Source organism: Haplochromis burtoni, unplaced genomic scaffold (genome assembly GCF_018398535.1).
Source record: "Haplochromis burtoni strain Fernald_Lab_line unplaced genomic scaffold, NCSU_Asbu1 Contig_159, whole genome shotgun sequence".
In the NCBI taxonomy this organism is placed as follows: Eukaryota; Metazoa; Chordata; class Actinopteri; order Cichliformes; family Cichlidae; genus Haplochromis; species Haplochromis burtoni.
The window spans coordinates 77,985-94,063 of NW_024582520.1; the positions used below are offsets into that span (position 1 = coordinate 77,985).

The 16,079-nt window shown below is 42.6% G+C and overlaps 2 protein-coding genes and 1 long non-coding RNA gene across 3 annotated transcripts; all 3 read left to right on the plus strand.

Moving 5' to 3' along the window:
• The first annotated feature begins 202 nt into the window (after window positions 1-202).
• Window positions 203-3,760, plus strand: LOC121815228. The gene is made up of 3 exons (XR_006054904.1): window positions 203-1,303; window positions 1,375-1,545; window positions 1,625-3,760. It is a non-coding gene; the product is annotated as an uncharacterized LOC121815228 (long non-coding RNA).
• A 372-nt stretch (window positions 3,761-4,132) lies between these two features.
• Window positions 4,133-9,901, plus strand: LOC102308198 (L-rhamnose-binding lectin SML). The gene is made up of 9 exons (XM_042225086.1): window positions 4,133-4,244; window positions 4,758-4,790; window positions 4,869-4,928; window positions 7,575-7,710; window positions 7,992-8,101; window positions 8,905-8,949; window positions 9,223-9,355; window positions 9,465-9,568; window positions 9,656-9,901. The coding sequence occupies exons 1-9, from the start codon at window positions 4,214-4,216 to the stop codon at window positions 9,664-9,666; spliced, it is 663 nt and encodes a 220-aa protein (XP_042081020.1). The 5' UTR covers window positions 4,133-4,213; the 3' UTR covers window positions 9,667-9,901.
• Window positions 9,902-10,603: 702 nt separating this feature from the next.
• Window positions 10,604-14,272, plus strand: LOC121815227 (L-rhamnose-binding lectin CSL2-like). Its single transcript, XM_042225083.1, has 9 exons — window positions 10,604-10,715; window positions 10,958-10,990; window positions 12,476-12,727; window positions 13,123-13,258; window positions 13,342-13,451; window positions 13,541-13,585; window positions 13,671-13,803; window positions 13,884-13,987; window positions 14,174-14,272. Exons 1-9 carry the CDS (start codon window positions 10,685-10,687, stop codon window positions 14,191-14,193), a joined length of 864 nt encoding a protein of 287 aa, XP_042081017.1. The 5' UTR covers window positions 10,604-10,684; the 3' UTR covers window positions 14,194-14,272.
• Window positions 14,273-16,079: the final 1,807 nt, after the last annotated feature.

Genomic DNA, 16,079 nt, shown 5'->3' on the forward strand with positions numbered 1-16,079 from the left:
GGACGAGTAAAGCGCTATACAAATACAGGCCATTTATAATGTTAAGTACAATTTTGATTGCGTTCAGTTTACAATATTAAGTAAATGGAACAACATTTTGGATTACCTGACCGTCTATATTTCAGTTACATGACCAAGCATGTCAGTGTTACTCAATTTTTTCATGTTTGTGTAAAACTACAATTATTTATTTCAGCTTAATATGTTTAAGCTTTATTTATTCAATTGATTAAGTATATTGAACAGATTTGACTGGTTTCCAATCTACTCAATATTTTTAAGTGTAAAAGTGTTGCCTCAAACATTTTAAGTAAATGTCAGTTTTAGTTTTTGGAGTGCGCATCCACATTTTTATCGATATCTGCAGGTCAGGCATTACATCCAATCACAGTTTAAAGACTTGCAACTCTTCTGTCGGAGCATGGCCTCTATGAAATACTCAAGAGCCAACCTGATTCCAGGTAAAAACTGTACACTTTCTTGGTGATTCTATGGTGGTGTATACTGCTGGGATTAGGCAGGCTTGGGAGAAAGAGTTGGGGAGGAAGGTGCCTGAATGTATGTGGAGTAAGTGTTTGTCTAAAATCCATTCTTGCTCTATAAACAGCAGTTAATTCAATTTAAAACCCTCCACCGGTTACACTATTCTAAGGTCAGACTGCACAAGATTTATCCTTTATCTTCCCAATGTGTGACAGGTGCAGATTGGCAGAAGCTACGTTGTTCCATGCCTTTTGGTCTTGTCCCTCATTAACAGACGTTGGTCTAAGATATTTGACTGGTCTTCCGAGGGATAAATGAAGGCCCTACAGCGTGAACCTGAACTTGTAATTTTTGGATGTTCTCAGACATCAGAGCTACTCCCGGTTACAGTGCAGTGGCCGTTAGAATTAGGTTTGATTGCCGCCAACAGGCTAATCCTGAGGGGATGGAAGTCGCCCACTCCTCCTTCCTTTCAGTTAAGGGTAACAGATATGATGTCCATAATGCAAATGGAAAAGTTCAGCAAAGACTCAAAGGATTCTCCTCTGAATGTGTGGAACCTCTTCTTGGAACAATTTGCGAAGGCCAGATTTGTAAACTCTCATCGACTCCAGCATTTGGTATTCTACCCTGTGGTGTTTTGTGAAGTGCATGTTTGTCATGGTCTGGGTGGGTACCTGCAGGTCTCCAACAGCGGCCCCTCCTCCTTAGGCGGAGTTCGGTTGCTCCTCCCTGGCTGACCACCTGTGAGCAATTATTCCGGCAGTATATCAGACCTGCGCTCTCAACCATTCATCGCCTGAGTATCTGCTATCCCCATGTTAGTCAAGTGGAGCATCATAACTCTGTCCAGAATCCGTGTGATGACTTACTTGTTCTTCTTGTTCTCAGAGGTAGCACCTGGAGTGGAGGTCTTGTCTCCCTCACTCCCGCCTTCCTGGACCTGGGCCGCTTGCTGCTGATACGACGTGGCCTGCCGGCCCACCACTCACTTGCCTGCCTCCCCACGTCTCGACCGCTTCCGGGCCTTCCGCCCCACCTGTCCCCTCCACCTGAAACCAAGTAAGGCAACTCAATTCAACTGTGGAGGATCGTTGATTGTCTGCTGGATCCCACTGACCGTGATCTCCTCTTATTCCAGTGCCCCGGCCCCTACCTAGTCCTGTTTCCACCTCCCCGCTGCCTCTGCTGTTCAGCCGTCTCCTAGAGGTGTCTAGGTCACCCTCCGTTATCTTAGATTATCCTACGCGCCACTAGTGTGGTGGCGTCGTTTTGTTTTTTTGCTTGTGTTTGCCTGTGGGCGGAAATAAATCCTTTGTTCCCTTATCGTCTCACTTCCGGGTTGGTTTCTGCACCTGTGTCCATCTCTGTTCCCTCGTGCCGCTGGGCCGTGACAATGTTTATTTGAATGAATTGTTTTTCCTGTAATGCATCTGAGCCTGTTTGTTTTTGTTTTATATTTTGATCATCTAAAATAAAATGATCAAAAAAAGAACACAACACTTTGTGGTGTTGCACACATCTTGTTCACAGTTTGCCGACTATCCTGCTTTGTTTCTGTCAGAGAACTGAAGCCAAGTGGCCTCATTTTATTTACTGATCTTTTGTTTTTTGTTTTTTGAAATTGTACTTTTACAATGACCAATATTGTTTTATCATTGAAGCCTACAAAGGGTAACTGTCATGGTCCTGGGTCATTTTGACCCAGCGGTTTAAGTTCCTTGTGTTTTCTGTCATATTTTGCATTATGTTGAGGACTCCAGGTTTCCTAGGTTGTTCTGTACAGTGTTGTTTATTAGATGTTCTCCCTGTGTTGTTGCCTTCTGTGTCTCCCACTGCGTGACTGTCTATATAGTGATGTGAGTTACTGTGCTTTGCTCCCACTCCTTGTGTTCCATGATTTCCTCTTCCCTTCATGTTCTCCCTCTCTCTCTCCAGGCTGTCTCACTGCACTTCCTGCAGTTGTGTGTCCTCCCCGTGCTGTCAAGTGTAATTGTCCTCAGCTGTGTTCCTTGTGTGCTTCCACTTCCTCATTACCTGCTGTGTATTTATGTCAGAGTCTCCCTCTGCTCCATGTCGCATCGTCCCTCATGCTGTGTGTTTCTTTGTTAAGGTTAGTTTATATTTTCCAGTTTACTTTAGTTCTGTATCATTTCCGTGTGTCAGCAATGAAGCTGCATTTTGAGTTATTCCCGTGTGTTGTGAGTTCTGCACTTTGGGTCCTCTTCCTGCCTGCACACAGCCAAAACATGACAGTAGCAGGACAAGAATACATAAAAGATTGCCTGCCTCCAACAACAGGTCACCGATCAAAGAAAGAAAGACAGAGCAAAAATGTGGTGCCGCCTGAGGATAGTGAGGAAAGCAAATGAACATGAAACGTAACACACATACTGCCTGTAGGAAGGCGTTTGAAGGAAACCTGCACTTGAAAGAAAATGTTTCTAAACTAAAAAGCTGCAACATTTTTACATTTGCTGAAGTGAATGCAGGCACAGAGAGCGTAAATATATGCAGGACCGGTCTATATAAACCTGTTCTGTCCGTGTGGAGCCTGGACTGCTGTTGGCATGCTGTGTAGCAGGAGGTTTCTCCTGCAACAATGTAAGGGATGTAGGCCAGCATGATCTGATCATCACACAACACACCAAACCCTAACCCCCAACTCCCCCCCTAACCTAATCACATCCTAAACTTCACAACACTAACCCCCTAAGACATAGGTGTCAAACTCTGGCCCACGGGCCAAATTTGGCCCGCAGCCTAATTACATTTGGCCCGCAAAGCCATACAAAATTACTATTAGAGCTGGCCTGCCAGTATCATACAGTGCATGTACTGCTAATACTACAATTCCCAGAATGCTCTGTTGGTGTTTTGGCGCGTCAGTCATGACAGGACCATTAGCACCCTCTCCTCTGTTGACCATAGTCATAGCAACCACGCAAATCCTGCCATGCTACCGATCCCAAAATGGAAAAAAGAAGGGCAGAAAACAGGAGCTTTCTGGACAGGTGGGAGAATATGATGGAAATTTGATAAATGATCAAATTTAATTCAGAAGGCTGCAAATACATTTTTTATTTAAGAAATGAATTCCACTGATGTGTTATTTAATTAATTATTTGATTTCAGCAAAACTTGTTTGAGTCCATAAGAAAAGATTCCTTGTTATATTTGGAGGAAGATGTTTTTTCAATGAATATTAATGTTAGCCCGCGACTTTGATCCAGTTTTGAATTTTGGCCCACTGTGTATTTGAGTTTGACAGCCCTGCTCTAAGACGTTTGGAAATAAAAACAAGAAATCTCTGGCAGAACCAGGCTCAGGGACGGGCGGCCGCATGTGACGGTTTGCCAAGTAAACATTTACTGGCATAGCGTCTGTTCCTGCACGTCCTCAAAGTCCTAAAGTCCGTCTACAAGCACGTTTAAGGCTCACTCACATGAACACCGACATTCTTTGAAAACAACTTTTAAGTGTATGATGAATTCTGGTCTCCTTCCTTTGGAGAGCCTTGGAGCACACACTGGACGTTGTTCTGTTTTATCATCTTTTGCACCCACTAATCAAAGATTCTTGCTTTAAATTGAGTTTCCAGTTAATGCGTCTGGGTAGGATCCAACAGGGTCAAACTACTGTTTAAAATAAAGTTCCTTATCAAACTGAATAAATAGAGGTGTGTTTGAGTCAGGTACCAACAGTACCAGTATTCACCAGCACTGGCACCATGCTCCGTGTAAGGCTCAGCTGCACACTGTGTGAGTACACGAATGATTTTCTATATTTATGTTTAATGACTGAATTCTAAAATGTTTGTTTCCGTCTGAATATTATTTTATATGTATGTGGGTTTTCTGTTGGATGAGTCCAGGTGTATCACTTGTTGACAGCTCTGCGAGGCTGTAAGCAGCGATCTCTGAGCTGAATGTAAATGCTGAGCACATTTTGTGGTTAACATGAAAGGCGACAGACACTTGGATGAGGCTGTGATTTTATGACACATGTGACACTAAAGGTGTAACTTAGATACCTCACAGAAAAGTATGTTCAAAGCTGGTAGTAGATAACAATGTGAGGGTGAAGCAACATTATTGTGAAAATAATTTTATTTCAGTTACAGACGCAGGAAAATAGGTAAAACATCAAAGCCTTGATATTAATATACACCACGCACGTTTGAGAAGTTCTGCTTTTTCAAAAAGATGATCAAATCATTTTCGTTGAAATCTTTTCTCTTGCTCAATGAATAAAACACCGATGTTTGTTTTCAGTGCTGGCAGCGACCTGTTTGCTCAGCGGAGCAGGTAAACAGCATCTGGTGCAAGATCCAGTTTATCATTACACAGCTCACCTCATGTCACATTTTCATATCTGTTCTTCAGATGCTTCCATGGAGAAAGCCGTCAGCTGTCACATGGGCGGTGTCCAGAGGCTGAGCTGTGGTACGATGCATGTTTACATCTGCACAACCAAAGCGACTCGGCGGGGATGTGAAAAATCGGCTTGTACATTTCACTCAGCCAATGAAACTCTTGGAATTCATGAATTGAGAAAAAATATTTTGGTTTGATTTTTACATTTTTTTCATCTGAAGGTTCATCGTCCTAAATTGGAGACATTTTTTAAACAAATACATAAATTGGGCCTGTTCTACACTGGGGCAAGAGGGGCCAATGCCCCCTTAAGTCAAACTTTTGGAAGTTGAGAAAAAAAACTGATTATCCACAAACTGATTCTGGACAAGATTTACTGCAGTAGCTGAAAAGATCTGCTGGAAAATGTACAAATGAGATGATAGGGTTTAAGTCTTGTTTGCTTTCCCTCTGTGTTCTCTTTGTGTGCAGGCTCACACACTCACCCGCCCCCCAGCTAAACATCCAATCACTTTAAGTATGCAAATGATCCGGTGTCCGGTTTCTCAGCAGTGTTGCCAATTTAGCGACTTTGTTGCTATATTTAGCAAGTTGTCCGACGCCCTTAACTACTTTTTATCTAAAACAACTTCTAAAAGTAGCAACTTCTCAGTACTTTTAGGACAGCCAATAGTGATTTTTCTTACTGAGGAGTTGGCAACACTGTTTCTCAGTAGGCAGGACAGAGCAGCTAATCTGTGTGTGGTGTATCCAGAGGTGGGTAGTAACGAGTTACATTTACTCTGTTACATTTAATGGTAAATGGCCTGCATTTGTATAGCGCTTTTCTAGTCCCTAAGGACCCCAAAGCGCTTTACACTAAATTCAGTCATTCACACATTCACACACTGGTGATGGCAGCTACATTGTAGCCACAGCCACCCTGGGGCGCACTGACAGAGGCGAGGCTGCCGGACACTGGCGCCACCTCTGACCACCACCAGTAGACAAACACGGGGTTAGTATCTTGCCCAAGGATATTTGGCATGCAGCCAGGAGGCAGCCTGGGATCGAACCACCAACCTTCTGATTAGTAGCTGACCTGCTCTGCCACCTGAGCTACAGCCACTGGCATAATGAAAAAAATGTACTTTTAAAGTACCTTTTTACTTTTACTTGAGTACATTTGTGAAGAAAAACGGTACTTTTACTCCGCTACATTTGCAAAATTAGACTCGTTACTTAAAAAAAAAAATTAGTTTAACACATTAGATAACATGCCACCAGTGGAGTTTCCAGTGACTTTTTTACCAATCAGATATGGCCATGCAGTCACATGACCAGTTTGAAACTGACCCCCTTAGCGACTTTTTTCTAAAAAGCGACTAGCGACAAATCTGGCACCTTTTTCTGGTATTATTGGAGACTTATTTATGAAATGAAAACGCATATCACTCTCAACAAGCAGCGGTGCTGCCGTGGGCACCTCACCCGTGCCAAAGTGCTCACAGGCGGAGGATAGTCCTCCCCCGGCTGCTATCAGGGCAGGAGACGTTCCTACCTACCTATGCGTCCAAACACACACACACACAAAGTAAATCCACCAGAGTGCCAATTTCGGGTCACTTTTGCCGGTCCAAGCCCGGGACCCACCTCTGGGTGTAACAACCCTTTTGGGTTATAGCACCACTAGGGGGGGTTGCCCTACTATTGTAATAGCTGTGGGAGTCTCCTAGTGGGTGTGTGTTGTTAGCTCGTGTTCCATTCAAAAAGGAAAACCTTACCGTTGTGACGGCCTGGAGCCGGCGTTACCAATCTGTGCGCATGTATGCATGGACGAGTACAGCTGCGGAGACCTGGCTCAGAAGGTGTAATGTTGCTGACAGTGAATAAAGTTATTGGATTTAACCGACTGGCTTCGGGTTTTTAACCCCCACACCACACGCTCGCTCGACCTGCTAGCCGCTCCTTCCTCGCCATACTGCTGCTACAGTGGGTTACAGTGACTGTAACTGACAGTGTATTTGAACTCTTTCATGCACAGTGGTCACTACAGCTATTCATAGGTTGTTTTCTTGTATTTGTGTCAGTGTTGATGGTATACTTGCACATAAACCACTACATTGGTGTCACTCCACACCCTGCCACCCAAAGGTCGTGTCACTATAGATGTATGACATGTTTCATTGTAATTATTGTTATTTAATCCTGTCATCCATGAATTATGAGTATAAGTGTTTTTATTCATCTTTTACTGCCCAAAGACGAATAAAAATACTTAAGAAAGAAACTCCGGATTGAGGTAGTCATAATTCATGCATGAAAGGTTTAATGTTCGTCACTGTATTTGTTAGAAACAGTTTTGTAATTTTCCTTTAATTTAATTTATTCGTTAGTTTATATATGATCATGTATAAACTACATCATCAACTCAGTCAATAAATATACTTAGATGTATCTCATAAATGAAATAACAGTGTAGTAATTATTTTAGTAAACCTTTTACAGTTAATGAAAATGTAGTGCAAAATAAAATACCTACGATTATTATTGTTATTATTGTTATTCAAGTTCTAACCTCTCAGCTGCTTGCAGCGATGTGTTGCTGTAGGGTCTTTAACTTACAAAATAAAGCACCTTGAGACAACGATGCAGGAATAAAAATCGCAGTGAACTCTGATTTTTACGCTGCTTTTAAATGAAATGCTCTCGTTTCTGATCCACTCGATGTGACAGAAAATGGAGTGATCAGTGTGGTAGCAGCTCTGTACGGACGTGCAGACAGAGAGACCTGCAGTGAGGGCAGACCTCAACAACAGCTTAACAACACTGAGTGCTCTCAGCAGGGAACCGTGGACGTCCTCAGGACGAGGTACAAGAGAAAGGATCCTAAACTTCTGTTGTGAATGTGGCAGCTTACAGTCAGCTACATGTGAGCGTCCATGAGGTTGAGCTAATTATAGCTAGCTATAATTAGCTAGCTATAATTATTCTCTATGGGCTAACCGAGCCTTTGCTGTTCATCTTTCAATTACAGCCGCTACATGAGCAAAGAAAGTAAAGAAATATGTGTAAATATGTTTTGGAAAAAGCAGCACAGTTAAACACTAACCAACATCCAGCACTGCTTTTTTATGTATGTGTATCCTTCAGGTGTGATGGGAAGAAAGTGTGTGAACTGAGCGTGACTGACGTCCAAAGTCCTGACCCTTGTGTCGACACCTACAAATATCTGGAGACCAGCTACACCTGCTTACCTGCAAGTCAGTATCACATGACCATGAAACTATGAAGGAAGCAGAGCTCAGAAAGAAGGTCAGAGAGTTTGTGACTGATTTATGTGAGCATGCTAACGCTAAGTCAAGTCAGTCAACACATTTAAACACAGCAGATGTTCAACAAATCATCAAAACCAAGTAATACGTTGATAATAATGACTTTTTCATTATAATTTAGTAAAACATAAAATCTGCTTTGATGACATTATGTGAAAGTTAATGTGAAAGCTCATGAAAACATTTTGAGCTGGGATGTGAACACTGTTCCTGAGGTAGATGATGTCATCTGAGGAGGGAGCCAGTGAGTGAGAACGCACCAATCAGATGAATCATGAGAAGACCCTGATTAACAAACCCAAGTGAGCAGCAGGAGACAGAGCATGTGGAACATCTGCTAGAGAACATGAAGTTCATGTAGGCGCGTATATGTGAGCAACAATATTTCTGATCCGGTACCTCACAAATATGATTACACTTCTGTGCACGCAGACGTTCAGGATCCTTTCATTCATGCAGCAAACGTTTAGGTTATTAACAGAAAGAAAGAGTTCATCTTTCTGAAGAAAAGTGGGTAACAACTGCTTTGATCTGTGAGTCAGACTGAAGAGAGGTACAAACATGACACCAAGATATTTTCCCCCTGAGGGTTAAGAAGGGACGGTGGAAAGCAAGGAATCTCTAAACTTCCAGCTTCATTTACATTGAGGCTGCCAAACAGCAGCTTCAACATGTCGCTGAGAGCCAATGTTCTTCAATGCTTTCATATCTAATCTGACCTGCTTCCACAGGTCACCTGGTCACATGCGAGCACTCGTTTGCACACCTGCACTGCGGTAAGAGTCATTATCTCTGTTGTGTCTCAGCTCTGATCATTTTCAGGTGAAGATTTTCTACTTTTATTGCAGTTCTTTGTTTTTATTTTATTTACATTTTAATTTCTTATTAGTGTTTATTAAGTCGATCCATCTGTTACTGTCAATGTGTTATTTTGTTATGTTCATGAATTCGACCCGTGTTAAATGATTTATATGACTTGAATCAAATTTAAATTTGATTAAACTGAAAAAACGTTGCTGGGTTGTTTTCTGCTCGTCTTCTCTCGTCAGATGAAGGGCAGGCTATCCTCGTGTACGGGGCTCACTATGGACGCCACGATCAGACCACATGCTCCTACAGACTTCTGGCCTCTGAGGTCCAAAATGTTTACTGCTCCCGTCCCACCAGCAAAGTCGCTGAGAGGTACTGTTTTCCTCCTGTTACTGCTTTAAACTGTGGCTGCAGGTATTACTTTCATGTTTCTCAGTGCACATCGATGCCTGCGCTCACTCACATTGCTCTGCATCTCCAGCTGCGACGGGAAGAGCAGCTGCACCATCAGAGCGAGTAACTCGGTGTTTGGAGACCCCTGTTTTGGCACATACAAATACCTCGAGGTGGCTTACATCTGCCAGTGTAAGCAGCCTAAATGATCACGTTGATGTTCTCACACTACAAAGACTGACATGATCTGACGTGGAGATGTTGTCTGTTCTTTTGCAGATCTAACATGAACGGATTAAAATGCAGTTTTATGACAAGTTATTGGGAGTTGATCAGCAAAACCATTTCATGGGTCTCTCAGTAGCTTCAGTGCTTTTGACGACTTTTCCTATGATGCAGTAAATCAGTGAAGCTGAGTCAGTTTCAAACACCTGTGATTGTTTTTTTCCTGTCCAGGATTAGATGGAGATTATCTGACTGTTTTAAAAATTACAAAAATAAACATCTATCAAATAATTATATGTTTTTGCTTTTTTATTTAAAAAAAACAACATTGGTCTCTGTATTTGTAATGTGAAATGGAAATAAACCTGCCTGCCAGTGTCTGGCTTTGGCTGATGTGACCACGACATTAAAGCTCCGTCCTGGTGTCAAACATCCGTTTTATTATCACTGAATAAAGGATGTTCCTTCAGATCATGGCATCAAAGACAAATCTTGTCTGGACTGTGCAAAACAGCAACATTCACATATAATAAATGATCATTTTAAACTAAAAACGTTATCCTACAGTCGGCATTAGGGTGAAGAGAGGATGATGATAGGCAGAGCTGGCACACCTAAATGTGGCGTGAGGACCTGACAGAGGCTTCGGTCTGTGAGGTCTTCATCTCCCACCTCCAGCAGAGCTTCACCACTCAGAGGCTGGACTATGCTCTGCACCTCCAGCACTGACCTGCAGCTGCAGCGTGGTGGGTGCCTGCATGGAGCCATCAAGGTGACACATTCCCCACATCAAGCTGAGCATACATCCAAAAACTTCCAAGCAGGTCAAGTTGCAGGTCTGTTTTTATCTTCTGGTTTCTCTCGAGGATACACACCTTTCCATCAGATATGTTTCTCTCAGTGTGTGTCTGTGTGCCCTGCGGGCTTTATCTAAGGTCAAATTCTATTGTCTGTTTCAGTTTGTTGCACATCATGAGGGAAGGTTTCTGATTGGCTGCTTGCCTGGTGTGCAGATAGATTCTTAGAGAAACAGTACAAATAGACCAGGTTCCTGTGCTCCACCATCAGCTCTGCTCTAACAGCATGCAGTGCTCCGGACTCAGCAGCACACTGTGTGAGTACAGGAAAGGCTTTGCACACTAAAAGTTGCTCCTTTAATGTGTCGTTTACATGACTTTGTTGTCTTTTACCAGTAAGTTGTGTATCCAGTTTTTCCCTGTTTGTTATTCATTTTCATTTCATGTGTTAAAGTCCATGTGGAACACTGTTAACTTACAGTAACACAGAAGACAAGCGAGTAAATCAGCTGTAGGTCGCACGCCGGCTAACACCCAGGCTTCTCTTTTTATGTTTCAGTGCTCGCAGCAACGTGTGTACTCATGACTTCAGGTAATCACTGAATGTTTGATACGTTTTATGCTAACGTCCTTTTAACCTCTTACTCTAGCACGTAGATGAGTTAGTGAAACCCGATCGGCTCTGATTGTGTCTGTGATACGACATCCGTCCTCTTTACTGCACGAGCCTGTAACCATCGCCTTCCTTACGTCGGCCTATCCAGTTTCTTCTTTTCTCTCAGAATAAACAATAATATTTTTCTGGCTCTAACACGCCTTCATACTCAAAGAGATAGCCTAGATTTGCATAGCAGTTTTGCTTCATGCCTGTACACTATAGTGCTATTTGATTTTACTACACCACTCACTACAAGAGCCTCCGATAAATTTTCAGTCCCACCACCACTAAGGAAAAATCCCTCAGGTAAACTCTGGAAACTCGGACTCATTGAAGCACTGACTGAAAGCAGTTCAGTAACAGAGAACAGTGTCCTGTGAAACTGATGTTAAACTAGTGGTGGGAACACTTTTAGATAATCGGAATTATGGGGACTGGCCTTCGTTGTCCCTACCAGAACTTACGTCTGATTCACTTCCATCATGCTCAGCCAGTCAGGTTACATATCGGACCCCAGGAACGACACTGTTCAACATTCTTACATTATCTGAATAGCATCACTTCATTATTGTGCATGAGTCACCCAGCAGGAGGCTTCAGTGACTGAAAACCAGTCAGACCTGTCGCGGCAGAGAGACCGGTGTGTTTGCGGTGTGGACCCAAAAGCAGACATGACAGAAAAACAAAGCAAAGTGAAACAAGGGTGGGACTAACCTAAGCTGGGAAAAACTAAACTATGACAACAACGATACAAAACCAGAACATAACGCTGAACAGGGACATGCAAAACGCACCCATGAAATAAACCAAACATGAACCTGAGCAGTTGAAGAAAAACTCTATGATGCGACGTGACACAAGGTAAACAGATGATCCGACACTGAACCGAAGAAGACCGAAGGGCAATGAAGGAAGTGGAAACACCTGGAGAGACACAGCTGACACAAATGAACATGACGCCACAGGGGAAACTGAACATGGAAACATCGAACCCTTCAAAGTAAAACAGGAAGCATAATGGAACGTAGACATGACAACACGGACTTGACAACGTGTGCACACAGACATGAGACACATGCCAGACTGGGGAGAGACAGAACGAAAGGACAGACACGTGGGAACAGAGAGGGGAGACGAAAGCACGGGCATAGCTACAACACAAAATAACACAAAATTGCTGGGTGACAGACCATCAGCGACTGATGTGGAGGAAATCCTTCCTCAGCCGGTTCAGAGGAGTGTTACAAAATACAAATACATATAATGAAGGTGACATTAAGTCGACTGGGATTATTTCCCACTTGGCCTGTGTTTTCTATATTTCAAATCCATTCATGTTTGTTTATGATGACCCTGCTGTAGCATAACAAATTTATCCAAAACTCACTAATTATGGACTTTTTACATTTTTCATTTCAGGCTTTTTGGCCCCAGGTGGTCCTATGGGCCCAGGTGGACCTACGGGCCCAGGTGGTCCTATGGGCCCAGGTGGACCTACGGGCCCAGGTGGACCTACGGGCCCAGGTGGACCTACGGGCCCAGGTGGACCTATGGGCCAAAGTGGACCTACGGGCCCAGGTGGACCTATGGGCCCATTCCCGCCGACCTTCATGTCCACAGCGAGGGTGATCACCTGTGACAGCCTTGACAATGTGCAACGCCTGAGCTGTGGTAACATGAAAATGTTTTTTATAGCTCCTAGCTCTCACTCAAAAGTGAAGTTCTGAGGTAATGTGCATTCTTTCTAATGTCCTGCAGGGGGCGACTCCTCAGGTTGTAAATAGAAGTCTGACTCTGTGTTTATGAGAAACTGAGCTCAGTCTCACCCGAGGAGCAAAAAAACCTGTTAAGGTTTAGGTTCTTTTTGTGCTTTATTCAGTGAAACTACAGCTTATGCTTGTGACTGATGTGACCTTTCAGACTTCCTGTAACACCACAGAACTACAGGAGGACATTTTCTGATTATTGAAGACATAAAAAGCCTCTATTTGTTTCTCTTGTGCTGCACACCTTATGCATTCCTTGTGATTCCCTCCGTTTGAACGTCATCGTTCTCTGTGTAACAGATAATGGAGTGATCATCGTGCAGGCAGCTATGTACGGGCGGACAGATGCAGAAATCTGCAGTGATGGCATTCCTGCAGATCAGCTTGCAAATACACAGTGTTTCCAGATAGACACTCTGAAAGACGTCAAGAGCAGGTAAACAAGTCTGAGGAATCATGGATGAATCGATCACTTTAACTCACCTGAAAAGACGAGAGCTCCTCTTTGTCTCCCTGCAGGTGTGATGGCAAGAAGGTGTGTGAAATAAGTACAAACTCCTTCCGTACTTCTGATCCGTGCTCCGGCATTTACAAATACTTGGACACCACCTACACCTGCTTCCCAGCAAGTACATTACAACTGTGATTAGAAACTAATATTCAGTGTATTCAAATTTGTGAATGTGCATGTCTCTAATGTGCTTTATTTCTCTGTCAGTCCACAGTGTAACTTGTGACGATTCGCTGGCAAACCTTCAGTGCGGTGAGAGCACAGTTCCTCCTTCTTTGTGAGTCTTTGGATTCATGCGGTAAAAATACAAATGAGGTTAACATTTGCTCTTCTTCAGGTGAAGGACAGGTTTTACTCATCCACGGAGCTGATTACGGGCGCCGTGACTCGACCACATGCTCTTTGAATCTTCCAGCCTCTCAGCTCCAAAATGTCCAATGCTCAAAGCCCATAAGCAATTTAGCTGACAGGTAAAGATGCAGACTCTCTTCCTTCAGCCTTTTGTCTTCTCACACAACATATTTCAACTCACCTTTACCTGAATCTGCAGCTGTAACGGGAAAAGCAACTGTACTGTCAAAGTGAGCAGCTCTGTGTTTGGAGACCCGTGTTTTGGCACCTACAAGTACCTGGAGATGGCTTATAGCTGTCACTGTAAGTGCCTCAGACTTCTCTTTAATTAGAGCATTTATAACAACAAAAAATTTAGCTCATGTAACAGTCAGAGAGAAATGTGAATCTGCCCTTACACACTGTGCTTTTAGGTGGTTCAGCACTGATCCTGTTTCCTAAGACGTTGGGGTTCAGTAATGAAACTCTCTGACATAAATTTTCTTTCAGTTGGTTTTCCAGATCACTGAATGGAGGAAATCGCTAACATCCAAATAGCATCAGCGTCTATGTTCTCTGAAGAAAATGTGCGATGAATCAATTATGAATCAAAAAGAAAAAGATCATTCAACATCCTGTGCAACGTCTGGTCAAAAATACGAAGATACTGATTTTATATCAGATTCTTTCCAGACCTGTTAAGTTGTGGTCTGTGGTGTCCATATACACTTGGCCTTTAAGACGTTTCAGAAAATAAATGATTCTAAATGTAAAACTGATTTAACACTGATTGTCTTAAATGTTTTCTTCTTTTTCCCTTGTATTCTTACGCCTGCTTCACTCTTAAATTTGCCTTCAATATTAAAATAATGAAACGCATCAACTGGATGGTGTGAGTTAAATGTGACAGGGATCTGACTAATTTCTGACGTGACTCTGTTGAAACGGTTGGATGTGAAGAGGAGCTTTTTATCATTAAGGACACCAAGGTAATTGACTCTGTGGTACTTCTCTAACAGTACTCATAGTTTGATAGTACAAATAATAATAATGATAATGGATTGCATTTGTACTGCGCTTTTCGGGGCCCTCAAAGCGCTGTACAATTCCACTATTCATTCACTCTCACATTCACACACTGGTGGAGGCAGCTGCAGTTGTAGCCACAACTGCCAAAACACACATTGCATGAAATTTGAAGTTCTGTTCAGTTCAATTGTATTTATACAGCAGCAAACACAACAATGGCCTCAAGGCGCTTTGTGAGGGAAAGACCCCACAACACATTACAACAGAACAGTAGGACTTTGCACAGCGTCTTTCAGAAAGACAGACTTATGAAGTAAGATTAAGATAAGACTGTATTGATCCGACGGCGGGGAAATCTGTGCGTTACCTCAGCTCAGGAACAGATAGCAGAAGAACAATACAAAGAAATACCAAATAAGTAATACACTTTTACAACAGTAGCACACATGTGACTATGACAGAGGGTTTTGGAAATATGCAAGACGTAAATGTAACTATTCTACCATCACTATTACTATGTAAGTAACAAATATCTGCAAGTATCTATAAGTACAGACATGTACACACACACGTACACACTAAATATACATTTGTATACATATACACACACATATACCTGCACACGTCCGTACATATAAAAAGTGCATTATGCATGAAGTGTGACTGTGGACGTCCACAATGTCCAGTAGTGTATTTACAGCATATGCACTCCAGATTTGTGCAACGTTATAGTATAGTGTACAGTACTGCAAGAGCAGTAACTGCAAGTACTAACCTACAGTAACAGCAGGCCTCTGAGCGTAGACTTGTACTGGAAGCTCGCTGCTGAAAGTGTGTGTAGGTCACACTTACTTCACATACTGATGTCGTAGATCTTTAACTCTTCCACAGAGTCGGTCTGATCATGTTATTAGAAACTAGAGATGGACCGATCCGATGTTACGTATCGGCATCGGTCCGATACTGACCTAAATTACTGGATCGGATATCGGAGAGAAATAAAAAATGTAATCCGAAGTATCACAAAATCACCTCACAAAACGCTACTTGGCGTAACCCGGCTCAGCGCATCGGCGCAGTAGGGGAGACCGGGGATAGTTGTAACATTTTTGACATTTCTGTCTGTAAATTGAAGCTCGTTTAAGGTAGTGGATTCAAAATGTAATGCAAAGTATTTACATGTCTCTGCTATTAAATAGTGCAGCTATTTTCTCTGCAGCACAATTACCCATTGATTACCCACTGATCAAGCACACACATCCATACATGTGCAATAATCCTTTCTGTCATCGTTGTATTCTTACTCAGTTGTATATAGCATTTGTATTTGTATACTGTATATTGTATACTTATTTTATTTTATTCTACTGTATATAGTATTTTATTT

Bases quoted from the DNA above. Each gene is read 5' to 3' on its own strand.
- LOC102308198 (XM_042225086.1), top strand. From the start codon at position 4,214: ATGCTCCGTGTAAGGCTCAGCTGCACACTGT. The intron at 7,711-7,991 runs GTACAAGAGAAA...TGTATCCTTCAG, and splicing joins GTGGACGTCCTCAGGACGAG to GTGTGATGGGAAGAAAGTGT. The intron at 8,102-8,904 runs GTCAGTATCACA...CTGCTTCCACAG, and splicing joins CTACACCTGCTTACCTGCAA to GTCACCTGGTCACATGCGAG.
- LOC121815227 (XM_042225083.1), top strand. From the start codon at position 10,685: ATGCAGTGCTCCGGACTCAGCAGCACACTGT. The intron at 10,716-10,957 runs GTGAGTACAGGA...TTTATGTTTCAG, and splicing joins CGGACTCAGCAGCACACTGT to TGCTCGCAGCAACGTGTGTA. The intron at 10,991-12,475 runs GTAATCACTGAA...TTTTCATTTCAG, and splicing joins GTGTGTACTCATGACTTCAG to GCTTTTTGGCCCCAGGTGGT.